Genomic DNA, 16608 nt, shown 5'->3' with positions numbered 1-16608 from the left:
TCATAACCAAAGGCTATGTCATATGCAGAAGGACTCCTACAATGGAAATCAGCACTTTTATTTGACCAGATTCCCTTTTATTTCCTTTTTATGCGGTGAAAAACATATTTGGGAAAGTTTTGGCACACTTTGGCTTATAATCCATTTCCCCCTGGCACATTGCCCTCTTAAATTTCAGTGAAACTTATATGCCTCAACTTATTCTGTCGTGGTTTTGGACTTTGTTGTGTTTTTGTATTCATGTTGTTTATTGCTTTCTATTTTCCTGACAGGTCTGGTTTCCTTCTCCCTCCCAGTTTGTTCTCCTCTCGCCCTTAGTTCCCTTGGTGTTGCTTTACTATTTATGTACTTAGAATGGTTTCCTTATTATAATTATATTTCTTTGTCTTCCTTGTATTCTATCTCTGTGTTTTTCTATGGTTAGGTATTTGTTTACTTTGCACTCTTCTAGTTTATTAGTTTATTCATTTAGTTGTTGGGGTTTGCTCATTACTGTTAGTATTATTATTATCTTAGTTCTCTAGCTTAGTTCTCCTAGTTTACCTCTATTCCTCCAGTTCCTCCTGATTGGTTAGCTTTAGTTATTGTTTACGTTTTGTTACATTTATTTTAGTCCTTACATTCTCTGCTTCATTCCCTGTTTATTTTCAGTCAGTGTCGGTTTAGTTTTGTTTACTTTTTGTACTTAGGGTTTCTTAGGTTGTAGTGTTCTTCTGTTCCCTCTAGGTTTTCTGTTTTACTTTACTTAATTATTATTTCTAGGTTCTTATGTTCCTTTGGTTATCCATCTATGTTCATAGCTTCACTTAGTTCTGTTTCTCTGAGTTTTGTTTTACAGTGCTTACTTTTAGTTTAGTTTCCATAGTCTAGTTCCTCTTGTATTCCCTTTTCTAGTTTGGTCACCTTAGCAATTATTCTTACTCCCTCAGTTCTCTACAGCCTGGTTCACACCTGTTGTCCATTCTCATCTGATTACCTGCCTCAGTGTCTCACTGGTTCATACCTCACTCCCCTCTGTTTATTAGCTTTCTGGTTTTCATTATTCTTCGCTGGATCCTTCCGTTCACTACCCTGTTACCTACCCTCGTCCATGTTTTGAGTTTAACTATGATCCTGCAGAGTCATCTTCTGTAAGTTTTGGAGATTGATTTATTATGTTGTATCTGCAGCGTTTTGCTTCATTTTTGTTAAACCTTTGGAATTAAACTGAAGACTTTTTACAACATGCCGCTACCAAGCTCTTGTCTGCGCTTTGGTCACTCTAAACCTCCGAACGTGACAGTAGGAACCAGCCAACAAGACAAAGCAGACAAAGCTAGAGAGCTGAAGAAGTGGGTGCAACAGCAGCAGGAGACGCTTCGGGCTATGTATTGTGAGGAGGTGGAGCCATCACCCTCACCTTTATTGTTAGAGGAAATGGAGAAGGTTTTTGTTGATTCCAATTGGGCATTTTTGGGTTACGAGCCAGGTCGGAACTGCTTTACTCCAGCTCACTCTTCCTCCAAGCAACGTTGCCCTCACCGCAAGTGCTCCACGACAGCGGCAGCGGCTACGTTTGAGTCATCCACCTCAGCAGCAACGTCAGCAGCGGTTCCGTCCGAGCCATCCACGTCAGCTGTAGCTCCGGCCGGGTTATCTTCCTTGGCTGCAGTTTCAGCCGAGCCATCCACTCCCACAGCAGCACTGACCGAGCTCTCCCCGCCCACAGTAGCTCTGACCGAGCTCTCCACACCCACAGCGGCTTCGACCGAGCTCTCCGCGTCTACAGTAGTTTCTGCCAGACCTCCGATGCCTTTCCCTGAAGCCATTCAGGAATTTGTGCCAGATCCTTTTACACCATATACTTTAGAATTCATGTTCCGAGTAATCAAAAGGGGTAAGATTCTCACGGACTTAGCCATTCATCTTCTAACCTCTCATGGGTCACCGGAACATACGCTCAAGGTCCTGGACCAATTAAAAGATTGGAAGGCTGAGTGGGGACGCTATTCCCCAAGTTCCCTGACGGAGGAGATTATTGAGACTGAGCGGTGGAGGATCTTAGTTGGGACCACCATAGTGGGTTGTCCAGAAGCCTCAGACCTATCCTCATCTTTTCTAGACCCAGCTTGTATTGAGAGGATCACAGATGCTCCAGCTCTAGTTTTTGCTGGAGGTCAGCCTTCTTCTACTGCTACTGATTCAGAGCCTCAGCACGCAGCCAAGCTTTCAGAGCCTCAGCACGCAGCCAAGCGTCATGAGTCCAGTTCAAGGATGAACTGCCTCACATCCAGGTTCCTGAGTCCAGGGAGGGGTTCAAGGAAGAATCGGCTTCCATCCATGTTATGTTGTTTAGTGAGGGGTTCAAGAATGAACCGTCTCACATCCACGTTCCAGAATCTAGTGGGGGTTCAAGGAGGAACCGCCTCACATCTATGTATCACAGTCCTGTGAGGGTGTCAAGGAGGAACGGCCTCACACCTATGTATCACAGTCCAGTGAGGGTGTCAAGGAGGAACGGCCTCACACCTATGTATCAGAGTCCAGTGAGGGGTTCAAGAATGAACCGCCTCACATCCATGTTCCAGGATTTCCAGAGGGGTCTAAGATCGAACCGCCTCTGGTTCAAGTTCCAGAGTCTACTGAGGGGTCCGAGGACGGATAGCCTCAGACCCAAGCTCCTGACTTTCATGAGGGGTTCGAGGACGAACCGCCTCTGACCATAGCCCCTGCCCAGACAGACTGTGCTGCTGGCCAGATGGACTGGGCTCTTGAGCCGACTGACCATTTGACAGACATGACTGACTTTTTGCCAGACACGTTTGTATCCGGGATCTCGTTCTTTCGGTCATCACCCAAAGTTCATGGCCATAGGTGAGGGTAGGAACGTAGACTGACTGGTAAAAAGAGAGCTTCCCTTTTCAGCTCAGCTCTCTCTTCACCACAACGGACCTGCACAGTGCCCCCATTACTGCGGCAGCCCCACCGATCCGTCTGTCGATATCTCACTCCATTCTTCCTTCATTCGTGAACAAGACTCCAAGATACTTGAACTCCTCCACTTGAGGCAGGAACTCCCCTCCAACCTGAAGAGGACAAGCCTCCTCCGGAAGACCTTTGATCAGATTCCGAGGGATGTTGGAGACATAGAGTCCGAGTGGACCATGTTCTCCGCATCTATTGTCAATGCTGCTGACCGTAGCTGCGGCCGTAAGGTCTGCGGTGCCTGTCGCGGAAGCAGTCCCCGAACCAGGTGGTGGACACCAGCAGTAAGGGATGCTGTCAAGCTGAAGGAGTCCTATTGGTGGTGGTTGGCTTGTGGGACTCCTGAGGCGGTTGACGGGTACCGTGAGGCCAAGTGTACCGTGGTTGGAGCTGTGGCAGAGGCAAATCTCGGGCCTGGGCGGAGAGGCCATGGAGAAGGACTACTGGTTGGCTTTGAAGCGATTCTGGGAAACTGTCCGGCGCCTCAGGAGGGTGAAGCAGTGCTTCGCCAACACTGTTTACAGTGGGGGCGGGAGGCTGCTGACCTCGACTGGGGACATTATCGGGCGGCGGAAGGAGTACTTCGAGGATCTCCTCAATCCTGCCATCATGCATTCCCTGGTGGAAATAGAGGCTGGGGACTCGGGTTAGACTCTTTCATCACCCAGGCTGAAGTGACCGAGGTGGTTAAAACACATTGCAGTTAAAACGCAATGCGGTGGCAGGGCTTCGGGGGTGGATGAGATCCGCCCTGAGTACCTCAAGTCTCTGGATGTTGAGGGGCTGTCATGGTTGACACACCTATTCAACATTGCGTGGCGGTCAGAGACAGTGCCTCTGGATTGGCAGACTGGGGTGGTGGTAACCCTTCACAAGAAGGGTGACCGGAGGGTGTGTTCCAACTACAGGGGTACCACACTCCTCACGCTCCCCCGTGGTAAGGCCTACACCAGGGTATTGGAGAGAAGTCCGGCCGATAGTCGAACCTAAGCTTCAGGAGGACCAGTGTAGTTTTCGTCCCGGCAATGGAATACAGCACCAGCTCTATACCCTCGAGGGTTCATGTGTTTTGTGGAGCTGGAGAAGGTATTTGACTGTGTCCCTCGTGGTGCCCTGTGGGGTGTACTCCAGGAGTTTGGTCCGCATTGCCAGCACTACGTTGGACCTGTTCCCTGTGCATGTTGGTCTCCGGCATGGCTGCCCTTTGTCACCTGTTCATAACTTTTAAGGACAGGATTTCTAGGTGCAGCCAAGGGCCGACTGGGGTCTGGTTTGGGGGGACCTGAACTCTGTGCCTGCTGGGGACGACCTCCTGGTCGACAGTCTGAACTCTGTTCTTGTTTCTGGCCCTCCTGCCGAGGCCCCCTCCGCCCACCCTGTGTGGGTTGTTTTTTTAAATTTCAAAGCAATTACATAAGTTAAAGAAGGGTTGGCTTTCTACATTTACACTTATTTTCAGCAGTTAATCAGTAAACAGTTTCAGCACTACTTTATCAATACAAAACAAGAAGAAAAAAGAAATAACATCACAGGATATAATTTCCAAAGGATGTAATAATTGGTGCTCATAGCATCTCACAAAAGATTTAAACCTCAGTTTGGGATTAATTTAACACTCTTTTCTGGTAAAGGTTTTAAAATCTTTATTGTAAAGAAGACAGCATTCATTTCTCATAACATTTCTCATACATATTAACACATATGACAAATGTACATTGCTTTTTAATATTTGTCCTAACTATTACTTGTCTGAACATACGTTTTCCTCCTAGTTTATACTTTGTTTCTTTAGTAACAAATAATACACTTAGCAATACAGAATACAATTAGGAAGGAGATTATTGTTTGTCTTGTACACTATCAGTGCAGTGCAACTCATAGGGAGCTGTACGGCATGTAAAAAGTATTATAGAATATCTTTGGTTTTCTATAATAACACAGTTTTGGACATTTTACTTCAAACATTGCTTATATAGGGCTTCCAGAACAATATATGATCAATTAAAACTCCCAAATAAATTGGCTTTAGTCACTCGCAGAACACATAACCATATAGAACTCTATTAGTAATCAAGTTCTTAAGTAATTAAGTCCAGATTCTCTATCAGTACATATTTATATCTATTGTTAACTATCTATTGATAACGTTTTATACAGACATTAATTATTTCTCTGATTCTATGTCTCTCAAACAGTGGCGCCCCCAGAACTTTTTCACAAGTGGCCACATGAGGTCATTAAAAATCTTGGGGTGGCACACCATAATCAAAATCAATGACTGACTTTGAAAAATGCTGTGATGCTGTAATATTAATAGGATTTGTCTTTTGTTTTTACAAATTTATATTTCAGACTCACTAGAAAAGAGCATTTAAAGTTCTCCAGAAAACTTTCCAGCAATTAAAGTTTCACAGCCTACATGTAGAAGGCCATCAAAAAATCCCAGAAACGAGACTCTGACAAAATATTTTTTTTCTCTTTTTCAGAGCATCCAGGCTAATCAGAACACAATCCAGCACAGTGAAAACAAAACAAAAAAAAAACCATAAATGGATGTCCATACAGTGTTTGACAAACAAGGTTCTAAACATAAGTGAATGCATTAACTGTAAAGGTGATTTCTAAGATTAATGAGCAGCTTACTATGATGGCGTAGAGTGTACACTGGTTAATTGCCCTCCAGGTCAACGATAAGGCTAGATGATGTCTTATGGTTTCCTTAAGTAGCAGATTCAGGTACCAAGTAAGGGTGTTTGTGGTTCTATTAAACAGAATACACAAATAAAACACTTGTGTATAATTCATTGTAATCACAACTTCCCATACGAGTAGCTGTATTTTTAGCTTAACTAATTGGCCCAAAGGCCCTTATTTGTAGCCTGAACTATATTTGATAACAAATAAAATATACCGTTTTATCATTACTTCAGTCCTGTGTTTATAATCTGGAGATCAAGTTTGAAAAATGTAACTAAATATAATAAAAACCACCAACTCAAGGTAAAAACTTATCTTTGTTAGCCATATCTTCTATTAAGTAAAAGGGGCTAACAGAAAATGTCCAGAACAACACATTTAATTAATAAATCATCCTTATAGAACAGTTTATACAACTCACCATTATATGGATGCACACTCTCAAAGATACTACATAAAGTGCATCCAAACTTGGATTCTGATGATTCTCACTGCTTACCTAAATTGCCTGGGAGATGCTTTTGCCACAAATGCAGAAAGTGCAAGAAAACATCTTGAAACTGAAGGAATTGAGCTGTAATTGACATGTTAGGATTATATACCTGATAAAAGACAATTGCGAAACAAAATAAGCATATTTCGATGTAAAATTTTGCAAGTCCAAAGATGCCCGGAAGTGACGTCAAAGCGTAGGTCTCCAGTCATTCATTGTTTGAGCATCAATGGTAAACTGTTCAGGTAGAAGCCAAGTTGCGTTAAAAACAGTGTTAATATTGTGAAACGGTGCATTGGAGGTGCTGGCAGCAATACTGCAACAGCAGCCATTAGTCTGCATTATTATCCTGAAGTGAAGAGGATCAGAGCTGGAAAACTGACGAGGGACGGATGAGCTGATCGAACCAAGCGCCTCTGAATTCACAGCAGAAATTATGTTAGTGGTCAGGATATTTTACAGATGAAGGAGAATGTTGAAGCTGATGCTATAGTTCAGTGCATCTGATGTGAAAAGATCTCCAAAGAAAAGGTTGTTGCTGCTGTTGCTAAACGGATCAAGGCTCAGCAGGCAAGAACAATTCCTTGTCACAAAAGTACATCTAGAGTGTGCAGCGCTGGTGGTCTAGGGGTTAAGCGCGCGACCATATGCAGAGGCTATAGTCCTTGGTAAGGCAGAATGGGCCCATCCCCCTCTCTTTGTCCTCTTTCCTGTCTACCTACTATCAAAAAATAAAAGCCTCTAGTGCCACATAAAAAAAAAATACATTTAGATATTAGCAGTTATTGTTAAGAGTTGAAGATCTGAAAATATTGTTTTTATTATTAATAATAATAATTCTTGATTTGGGTCCGGTCCAGTCCGCTGCGAAGCCTGGAGGAGCTCCAAGAACCATTCACAGATCGCGCAATAAAAGCCAGCCAACTTATTCTGTGGAAGTTAAATTGCTTCACTTTTCCTTTTACACATACAGATATTTTCGTGTGTTTTGTTCTACAATGGGTGAGTACACTGAGTGCAGCGAAGAAATATTTGTTACTTAGTTTGCTGCATTTAATGTTTATTTGCTCAGTTTATAATACCTTAGTTAACCCAGTAACTGATCTAATTGATCAAATGTAAACAACTGGTAATATATACACGTGTATATAAAAATATATGTGTGTATTTATTGATATAGCGAGATCTTTAGTGAATTATTTTGAAAATCCGGATGTTGTGCTCGTTCTGTTTCCTGGTAGTGTGGTATGATTTATGAATATTGACTCTGGCCGTGCCCCGGCATCCGGCAAAAATAGACTCTGGTTGACGTCCGCAGGCTGTAGCTCTGCCATCTGATGAAAGCTGACTTCTCCTGACTGCTGCAGCTCTCTGTGATAGTGACTGAAATACATCTAAAGAAATATCAGGTTCTTCGCTGCTGTCTGTGTTGCTGGCCATTGTAGCAGCAGTCAGTTTATGTGCGGGGATTTTTAGTCAAATTTATAACCATATATCTCAACAACTGTTAATTTCAGTGGCATGAATTTACTTTACAAAATATTTTATCAATGTTTCCTTACTATAATTGTAATTGGATTTATTATGAAAATTCAATGTCACAGGCACTTTAAACACCATTTGTTTACATCTGTTTTTAAAATTGCTCACAAATCGACTGCGCCCCCTAGTAGTGAGCTTGAAAACGGCGGAACAGTCTTGCCTTCAGAACGTAGCTTTACATTGTCATAAAATGCTAAACAAATGTGAATAAACCACATTCTAAGTCATAGAACCATCACTTTTATATAGAACAGCAAAGTTCCTCACAAGTAGCTAAATTTAAGAACAATATAAAACAAAAGAATGACATACCTCGCTACATCTTCAGTTAGCTGCACCAATGCCATTGTGGTAGACCTACAGTATTTGCCTTAAATTTATGCTGGCAGTTAATTAGTAAACTTTTTCTATAAAATTACAGAAAGATTTTTTGGATTTTGAAAAACTGTGAAAAACGACAAATTGGTTATTAATTAGTGAGTAGCTGTGTATCTCCACTTTTCCATATGGGAATGACTTCAATTTTTATTTGAGTCGGAAATATTAAACACGTGTCAAAGGTTTCACTACATATTAGTTTTACATTATGTGTTTAACTATCCACATTTGAATTCCTGAACAGTCTAGACTTTTTACTGTAATAATATTAAATGGTAAATGGACTGAACTTATATAGCGCTTTTCCAGTCATACAGACCGCTCAAAGCGCTTTACACTAGAGCCACATTCACCCAATTGCACTCACTAATGCACTGATACACAGATCGGTAGGCAACTTGAGGTTAAGTGCCCAGGGGCACATTGACCTATGGCAGGAGGAATCTGGAATCGAACCCACAACCTTCTGATTGCAAGACAACTACTCTTCCTACTCCGCCAAAGCTGGGGAACAATCGTCTGTATAAGATGGGGAAGATTTGAGGGGGAGAAGGGGGGGGGGGGGGAGAGCCGGGTTCGATCCCACCAAAAGGACATGCGTTCTAAAGCACCTTTTTTTTGTTAACTTTTTTGGCCACAAATAAAGCATAATATGGTTGCTTATTGTGCATTGTAGACCGTTTTAAAGTATTTTAAGCTACAATTTAGTGCTTCATAAGTGCTATCATAGAGCTGTAAACTGCTAAAACAATGTAATCTAAATGTGATTTCTATTTTACACTCAATTAGTTAACCTGGCAGGAGACAGATTGTTCTGTAAATAACATTAACTCTTGCGTGTATATCAAAAAGAGTAACTAAAGCCCACTTGGGCACAATGATCTTGGCTTTATAAAAAATTCTGCATTGAGGACCCAGTATTATCAAATGGGAAATTTGAGCATAAAGCACAGTAAATCTTATGCCAGGTTAATTTAAGTTGTCAAAGTAGTTTTGACACCAGAACAGCAGGTGCATGACCTTCAGATAAACCCTTTGTTCTAAGTTTTATGACCAGTCCACTTAAGGTTGTTGACACTTCATTACTGTTTGAAGTACAAGACTTTCAAGGTGTAATGGGCCCCAATGAATGTGCATTTATTGCACATGGATATCTCAATTTATTCATGATGTAGAGTATACTGCAACCTATTAGCATGTATGGACCTACTGAATATATAGTTGTTTTCCCTTTAATATGGTTACCTTCACATAAGCATGCTAGAGCACATTACAGTCACTATCAGCAAATATCTAAACAAAGAGGTCAATAAGCTGAGTAATTTTCATTTGTTATTATTTATTTAAAAACGTGTTATGTATACACACACACACATCCTTTATATAAATGAACATATATTCACACATTAACATTGTATATATAAATGAACATATATACACATACACACATCCTTTATATAAATGAACATATATACACACACTAACATCATATATTTAAATGAACATATATACACACATTAACATCGTATATATAAATGGACATATAAACACACACTAACATCATATATTTAAATGAACATATATACACACACTAACATCATATATTTAAATGAACATATATACACACACACACAATAAAATTAGTGTGAAAAAGTACCCAATTGTACTCCCTTATTTTCTCATCCTTCTGAGCCACTGCTCTTTGGTCAGTGTCTCCCTGTTTGGGCAGTAAATCCTGCCTTTGTATTGGCTATGGCCAGTTTCTGTGGTGCGTGGCTCACCGCATTTAGTGCATCTGTTGGATGTTACTGTCCTTGTGTATTTGCGCTTTTCTTTTTGGGTTGTCTCTTGGGTTTGGGTAAGGCCTGTAGGTGTTGTTTTAGAATATGGTGGGCATATGATGTTTGGTGTAGTGGGGGGTGGCAGCAGAAGCCGTGGCAAATTGTTGCCTGCTGCAGTGGTAGATGGCATGTGGAGTGGCATATAAAAAACTGTTGGCTGAGATGCAGGGGGTTTTGGCTGAATGGTTTTCAGCTCAGCTCTGTCTCTGATAGTGAGTTTTGTTTTTGCCTGGCCAGTGGTGTCAGGTGGCAGGTTGTAAGTGTGTTCATGTTTGTGTGGTGTGAGTTGAGTGGGCCTAGCATTTACTGGGAGCAGTGGTTCACTGGCAATGGGCCATTTCTGAGGCAGTACCAGCCCTTGCATCAGAATGGCAACATCTTGTGCTTTAAATCTTTTGTTATGCCACTGTATTAAGGTGGTCTGGTTTACAGTGACAAGTTGCAGGGTTGTGTCTTTCATAATAATGCCATTGTTCAAAATTAGCTGTCGAATGTTTTTGTAATCATTTAGAATTTGTGACCACCTAGAAAAAGTTTGGTGTCCAATTTTTTTGGGGCTACTATGAATGTTGCACAACCTGATAAAGATCATTTCAATAAGTCGGCTGCAATCTGGCCATTGAGCAGCAGAACCAGAAGAACCAAGTACACACCTTTTTGTGCTTTCAACTCCTGCATAAACAGCCTTCTTTTTGGGTGACCTAAATTGACCAGTGAGCAGTCGTTCCTGATGTCGTGCAGCATACAAAATCCGGTCTTTATCATTTTGCTCCAATTTATGCCAAAGACCCACAATGGTGTTGGCCTGCTGGTTGGTAAGAGTTAGGCCTTTTTCCTTTCGTAGCTCCACCAAGTACTCCGCGAGCACATCAACACGATCCATTCCTGCCCTACTGTGTTCATCCACGGCCTATGGAGAAATATTGCATTAAGTTTTAAATATCTCAAAAAGCTGAAACATCCTTAATTTTTAAAGCACACTGATATTTAACTTACAACTTGCTCTGAAGATGTAGTTTGCCCAGGTAACCCCGACGAAACAGTGGACTGGACCACAGCAGAGGACGCAGGCTGGAGCCCCGGCAGGTGAGGGGACTGGACCACAGCAGAGGACGCAGGCTGGAGCCCCGGCAGGTGAGGGGACTGGACCACAGCGGAGGACGCAGGCTGGAGCCCCGGCAGGTGAGGGGACTGGACCACAGCAGAGGACGCAGGCTGGAGCCCCGGCAGGTGAGGGGACTGGACCACAGCAGAGGACGCAGGCTGGAGCTTAGGCAGGTGTGGGGACTCAGCAGTGGGTGGAGCAGGCTGAGGTATAGGCTGGTAGTCAGGAAGCACTGAGATCACATTGGATGTGTCCAGAAGTAAATCTGCAAGTGAAACCTCAATACTCTCAAGTTCCTCAAAGCCCTCATCGGCCTCTACTGGCTGTTGTACTTCTATTTGCTCCAGCAATGCATCTGCCTCCTCAGAATCTGGTGCCATATCCTGCAGTGGTTCATTATTCTGCCTCAGCAGGTACTGCACTCCTATCAGTTCACCTGAAAATGCACAACCAATTTTGGATTACAAAAAAAAGAAAACAGCAGAGAATTAAATACAGGACAATGAGCATAAAAAATACAGTATTGAATACCTGTGTATTTTGCAGGTGGTGTAAAAGAGGGAACCAGCTTTTTGCCGAAAACCCTCTCATAATCGGTGTTCACACTATGAACCAGTTCGCCAGAGTAGATGCGCAAACCAGAGGTTTCTGTCTCTACAGCAGCAGTTGCCCTGTTGTGGTTCCAGCGATGTAGCCCTTCCAAAAGGTAGATCTGGAAGTTAAGGGAGTTGGCACTGTTTCCTGGAATGAATACCAAATATTAGAAAGGGAAAACGTACAGTATTTGTTGTAACTTAAGCAGCAATATTAAATTGCATGTACCTGGAATGAACCGGTTTAAGTGGCAGTGAAAAGACTCCAAAGATGTTGAACCTCTGGCACAGCGCAGGGTCTGCAGCTGGAATCCTCCCTTAATGATGGTGCCAGTTTGTGTGTACAGCGCTACATCAGGTGGGTCCTGAATGCACTTCACATGCCTCTTCTGCACAAACCAGATGTGCTGCATTCGGATGGGGTCCAGAAGAGGAACACCAAGCGAATCCTTTCCCCTGTCACTGATGAGTTCACCGATGAGCTGATCCAACAGCTGGATGGTTTGCTCTTCTCCACGCGTCCTCCTCCTGCAGTGCTGCTCCAACTCTACCTTCGTAATTTGCCGATCTAGTTGCTTCTCAGTCAGAGCTGTCCAGCCATGCCCTTTAAGCTGTGCCCTCTTTGCCTCTCTCAGTTTATTAACATCAGCAGCATCCCACTCAAAAATACATGCCGACGTACGAGCCATGAAAGTAGGGTACAGCTGGTGTGCGTCAGTGGTGCATCCCACAGCCAGGCGTCGCATAAAGTGCCAGATGTCAAGGCGAACAATCAAGTTAGGCCATTCACTAAATCTGGCCTTCAATTTGGTCCCACCCACTTCCTTGCAGCAGCCACAGTCCACATAGAGTGCAACAGGAGGGTCCACACCTGCAGCTTTATACCTGTCAACCAAGCCGCCAGCCATGAGGTCCAAACCTGGTCCCTCCCCAGCAGTCAAGACACTGATGAGAACTTGACCCATCTCATTGCCAACTGAAGTGAGCCACTGTGCCGTGCCTTTTGCCGGTCCTGAGAGCTTCTTGGTGATCTAAAACAAATTTTAAATATTTACATGGTCAACCAATAGTAGTTTCACCTTAAATAGTTATATGATTATACAACAAAATTTTAAGATGTACCTTCCTGGTGGAATCAAGTTTTAAGATGGATCCATAAGTGGAGGTGATACTAGCCTTGATATCCTCCAGCCTGTAAAGTATATCTTGGCTGTACACCACTGAAAGCCACTTATAGGTAGGCAGTGCCACAGGTTTAGGGGGCTCTTCAAAGGTTGGTGGCAACAGGCAACTTTTGCTGATAAAGGCAGCACACTCTTTGGTATAACGCGCCACCCTTTTCATCCACTCCTCACTGTGGTTCTCTTTCAGCTGGCCAATAAGTCGGACTGGTCCATTCCCCAGACCTCGTTCCCGTAAGAGGCGTATCACCCTGATGTCACAAGCATATTTGCAGTAAAAAACATAATAGTAATATATGCATAAATTTTTTTTTTACAAAAAACAAACAAAGCAAAACTTAAATCAAAAAAAAGCAGCAACATACCGGCGGGTAAGAATGACTCTGAACTCAGAGCGATGGGCCATGTCCAGCTGCTCAAGAATTTCCCTATTCCAAGACAGGTAGCTCCGGCGGCACTTTGAGCATATCAATGTCTCTGTGACCAGGTTGTAAAAGCGGTCAATATCAAGCACCTGCCGCACCCGCCTGTGAAGACCTCCACTGCTCAGAGGGTGCTTACAGGCTTGGTCAGTGCAAAGGAGCCGAACCTTCCACAGCCTGTATGGCATCCACAGCAGTAAGGGATGGGCAAAAAACCTGGCCGATGTTGGGGCCTGGTGGTAAATGAGAGACGGCTGAGGGGGAAAATACCACAGCTGGAGATGGTCCTGGAGTTCCAGTTTCCCTTTGGCACAAACTCTAAACAAGGCTGTTGAAACCCACTGGTGATCCTCCTCTGGCATGGTCTTAGGCCACAGAAGTGGGAGCCCAGCAGTGTTCTCAGGCTGGAATGGGTTCTTCAGACAGAGAAAAGGCCAAATCAAATGTAGAATAAAATTATGATTCAAACATAGAGACAATATTAAAGAAAAATGTTTAACTGCATTTACTCCTGAACTCTGCTCTTCCACTGGCCGTTGTCGTTTGGGAGCCGGTAATGGAGGAGCAAGAAAAAAGGTCTCTGCACTTTGAGGCTGTGGTGGAGAGATGTTGTGAAGCGAACCACCTGCTGGCACTGGATCCGCACAAGAATGGGCTGCTGTACTTGTACAAGCACGTGTTGCATTCGTCTGAAAATACAAGGTCAAAAGAACACTTTGATAAAATTGGAATTTCTTAGGATTTAGAATAGTAATAATAATGATAATAATAATAAATATATTTCAGTACTCACATGAGTTTTTCGTGCAACATTTATATTTGGCTTTGCATTCTCCACATGCCTGCCACCAAATCTGGACCTTTCAAACTTTAGAAAGGTATAAATATGACAATTGTGACTCAAAACAGGACTAAAACAGACTTTAAAACAGGAGCAATCATATTTACTGAAGAAAGGGTGAGTTTTGGCCTTTTTGCCAGAGTTCCAGGTGTGCTGTAACCTGTGGGGTATTTGACTGGAGTAGCAGTCTGGAGCTGAAATATGACACAAATACAGGTTATTGCCATTATGAATTCTCATTCACATAAAGCAATAACATTCACCTACCATTATGGAACTACTTTGACTGTTAGTTGATTGGGCTGCACTGCTTGTAGGTCTAGATGAGGCTGTAGGCACCTGTTGCAGAACATATATTTAGAACAATGTATATAAACAGGAGCATTCCCAAAACCTTTGAGAAAGAGAGAGATAATAGCCAAAATCATCAGTGATTTAAAGGAAGCAGAATACTACTGCTCAATACTATGTTAATACTATAATTAAGGAAAGCAGGGAAGGGGATCTCATCTGTACAGTGCTTTTCACAAGACATCCCAAAGTGCTTCACCAGGGTGAAGGGATTTTATTCATTCACTCAGTGGTGGTTGTAAGCATGTAGCCACAGTTGTCCTTAGAGGTGGAGTGACAGAAACACGGTTGCAAAGGCATGCGCCAATGGACCCTCCAATCACCAACAACCACTCACACACTTCATTCATAATGAAGAATCAATAAGTACCCATTTCATGCAAATGATGTGACCGATTAAGAGGTTTTTGTTTTGTTTTTTATTATATTAGTGATGAAGTTAGTTTAAACCTTATGACCTTCTTTTACCTGCTAATCCTTTCCCTCTGTTGTGGAACAGACCTGTTGCCAGAGCAGCTCAGAAATAAACAACAAAAAGTCCAAGAATGCATTATGAGAAAGAAATGCATCTTTACACTGTATGCATAGTGCATCAACTGTAGTTAAAAAAAGGCCCAAATTTGGCTTACCTTAGGAAGATGAAACCCACACAAACACCCTTGTGGCTGGGAGAAAAGTGTCCGCTGGCCTCTCAGCAGTAGTGGGCACTTCTCTATCTGTAAACAGAGCACAAGATGAACTTGACTGCGTCTAAATATACAGTCGGTCTTAAAACATAATTTGTCGTTTTATGCTCATACATGCGTGATGTACAATATGTCAACCATTTGTAAATTAGATTAAAAATAAAATGTATTCTTTGGATTATTTTCTAACATACCTTCTGATACAGAGTGTACCACTTCTGTTGTCTTGGGGCAGGTCGGTTACCTGCATCTGATGGCCAGACACCAGTGGAAGCAAAAGACCTCAGTCTAGAGAACCACTCGTTATCATCCATAGCCTTGTGGCTTTTGGAGTTTTGTTTAGACATTTTCTGTAATGACAGATAAGCAATTTTATTCATATTGCATTTACATAAACTCATCACAGCAAGTACCCAAAAGGGTGGATTACAAAGACATGTATGCAACACAATATAAAACACCTATTCATACTAACAGCCAGGACTTGATATCAGCACTGAAATAAAATAAAAATAAACACATATCCTTTTAGATTTTATGGTGTTTCCCTATAAAATAAATAATTTAATTTTTACTCTTGGATAAACATGGTAGCAACACATGCTAAGTTGTATTTGTTGAGATGGTAAAGCATTACATTTGTTTTAGATTGCATTAATATGAACCTGACAGATTGTCAACTGGACTGCTTTAGCCAACTACGGACAACTTTAGCGGCAACAAACAGGCTAATTATATCGTATATAATAAAAATAACAGATTATTCAACAATGCATGCAAAAGTCTTACCCAAACCGACGACAGAACCGCAACAGTCGCCTATTAACAACATTATGTTATTAGCTAACATATGTCAAACATTTACAAAGCAATAATAATCATAGCAAAACAATGATTTTTAAGGTTGGTTATTTAGATCCTTTTTTTTTTTTTTGCCCTATTCATAATATCTGAATCTCTTTATGTTAGAATTATCCACCTTTACCTTTGGACTAATACTACTTTACATTTCCCTTGAAATTAGGGACATGAATTGGTGCTCAGTGAAAATACCTGGTTTCATATTACCAAACTAGATGATATATTTAAGCAGTGTGTGAACCTACTTACTTATAGTTATTTTGCGGTAGTGTGTGCAAAAAATTAAGTGAGACTAACTGCAAACTAATGTGTGTCATGGCAGTTCATTTCTAGGCAACACGAAGGTAGTCTGGGTTTTCGTCCACTTCACACATACATTAGGAAGGAAAATACTATAATTTAATGAGCTCTAAATATAGTTTGTGTTACTGATAACAGAATAAGGGGTCTTGGTTAGAGTTGGGGGTTGGGATGGGAGGACAAATAATTTACCAAATGTCTGAAATGGAAACATATTGAGTCATTGGTAATGGATATGGATCACCCTTAAAAAAAGTTCAGTTGTGTGCAATGCACACTATTCTAGGTCGGACTGATACAACAATTTGGGCAGGGGGTGTTGACATTTGGATGTCTCAACTTCTAATTTCAAT

General features: G+C 42.0%; 2 protein-coding genes across 3 annotated transcripts; both read right to left on the bottom strand.

The window, feature by feature from the left end:
• Positions 1 to 9628: 9628 nt before the first annotated feature.
• LOC124884353 lies at positions 9629 to 13042 on the bottom strand. Of its 2 annotated transcripts, XM_047392247.1 has the most exons (4): positions 11843 to 12961; positions 11552 to 11761; positions 10912 to 11456; positions 9629 to 10825 (listed from the first exon to the last, which is right to left on the bottom strand). In XM_047392247.1, exons 1-4 carry the CDS (start codon positions 12576 to 12578, stop codon positions 9746 to 9748), a joined length of 2571 nt encoding a protein of 856 aa, XP_047248203.1. In that variant the 5' UTR covers positions 12579 to 12961; the 3' UTR covers positions 9629 to 9745. The 2 variants fall into 2 exon arrangements, with proteins under 2 accessions (XP_047248203.1, XP_047248204.1); XM_047392248.1 differs by having other exon boundaries at positions 10739 to 11456; positions 11540 to 11761; positions 11843 to 13042.
• Positions 12580 to 15895, bottom strand: LOC124884056. Its single transcript, XM_047391649.1, has 10 exons — positions 15884 to 15895; positions 15289 to 15444; positions 15038 to 15124; positions 14325 to 14396; positions 14165 to 14251; positions 14010 to 14084; positions 13726 to 13905; positions 13160 to 13632; positions 12786 to 13045; positions 12580 to 12644 (listed from the first exon to the last, which is right to left on the bottom strand). The coding sequence occupies exons 2-10, from the start codon at positions 15439 to 15441 to the stop codon at positions 12580 to 12582; spliced, it is 1452 nt and encodes a 483-aa protein (XP_047247605.1). The 5' UTR covers positions 15442 to 15444; positions 15884 to 15895.
• Positions 15896 to 16608: the final 713 nt, after the last annotated feature.

The sequence above is a fragment of the Girardinichthys multiradiatus genome, chromosome 18 (genome assembly GCF_021462225.1).
Source record: "Girardinichthys multiradiatus isolate DD_20200921_A chromosome 18, DD_fGirMul_XY1, whole genome shotgun sequence".
Lineage (NCBI taxonomy): Eukaryota > Metazoa > Chordata > Actinopteri > Cyprinodontiformes > Goodeidae > Girardinichthys > Girardinichthys multiradiatus.
This window is presented reverse-complemented; position numbering and strand designations above follow the sequence as displayed.

Bases quoted from the DNA above. Each gene is read 5' to 3' on its own strand.
- LOC124884353 (XM_047392247.1), bottom strand. From the start codon at position 12,578: ATGGGTCAAGTTCTCATCAGTGTCTTGACTGCTGGGGAGGGACCAGGT. The intron at 11,457-11,551 runs GTATTCAATACT...GTGCATTTTCAG, and splicing joins ACCACCTGCAAAATACACAG to GTGAACTGATAGGAGTGCAG. The intron at 10,826-10,911 runs GTAAGTTAAATA...ATTTCTCCATAG, and splicing joins CTACATCTTCAGAGCAAGTT to GCCGTGGATGAACACAGTAG.
- LOC124884056 (XM_047391649.1), bottom strand. From the start codon at position 15,441: ATGTCTAAACAAAACTCCAAAAGCCACAAGGCTATGGATGATAACGAG. The intron at 15,125-15,288 runs GTATGTTAGAAA...CTCTGTTTACAG, and splicing joins GGTACACTCTGTATCAGAAG to ATAGAGAAGTGCCCACTACT. The intron at 14,085-14,164 runs GTAAATATGATT...ACCTTTCTAAAG, and splicing joins CAAAACTCACCCTTTCTTCA to TTTGAAAGGTCCAGATTTGG.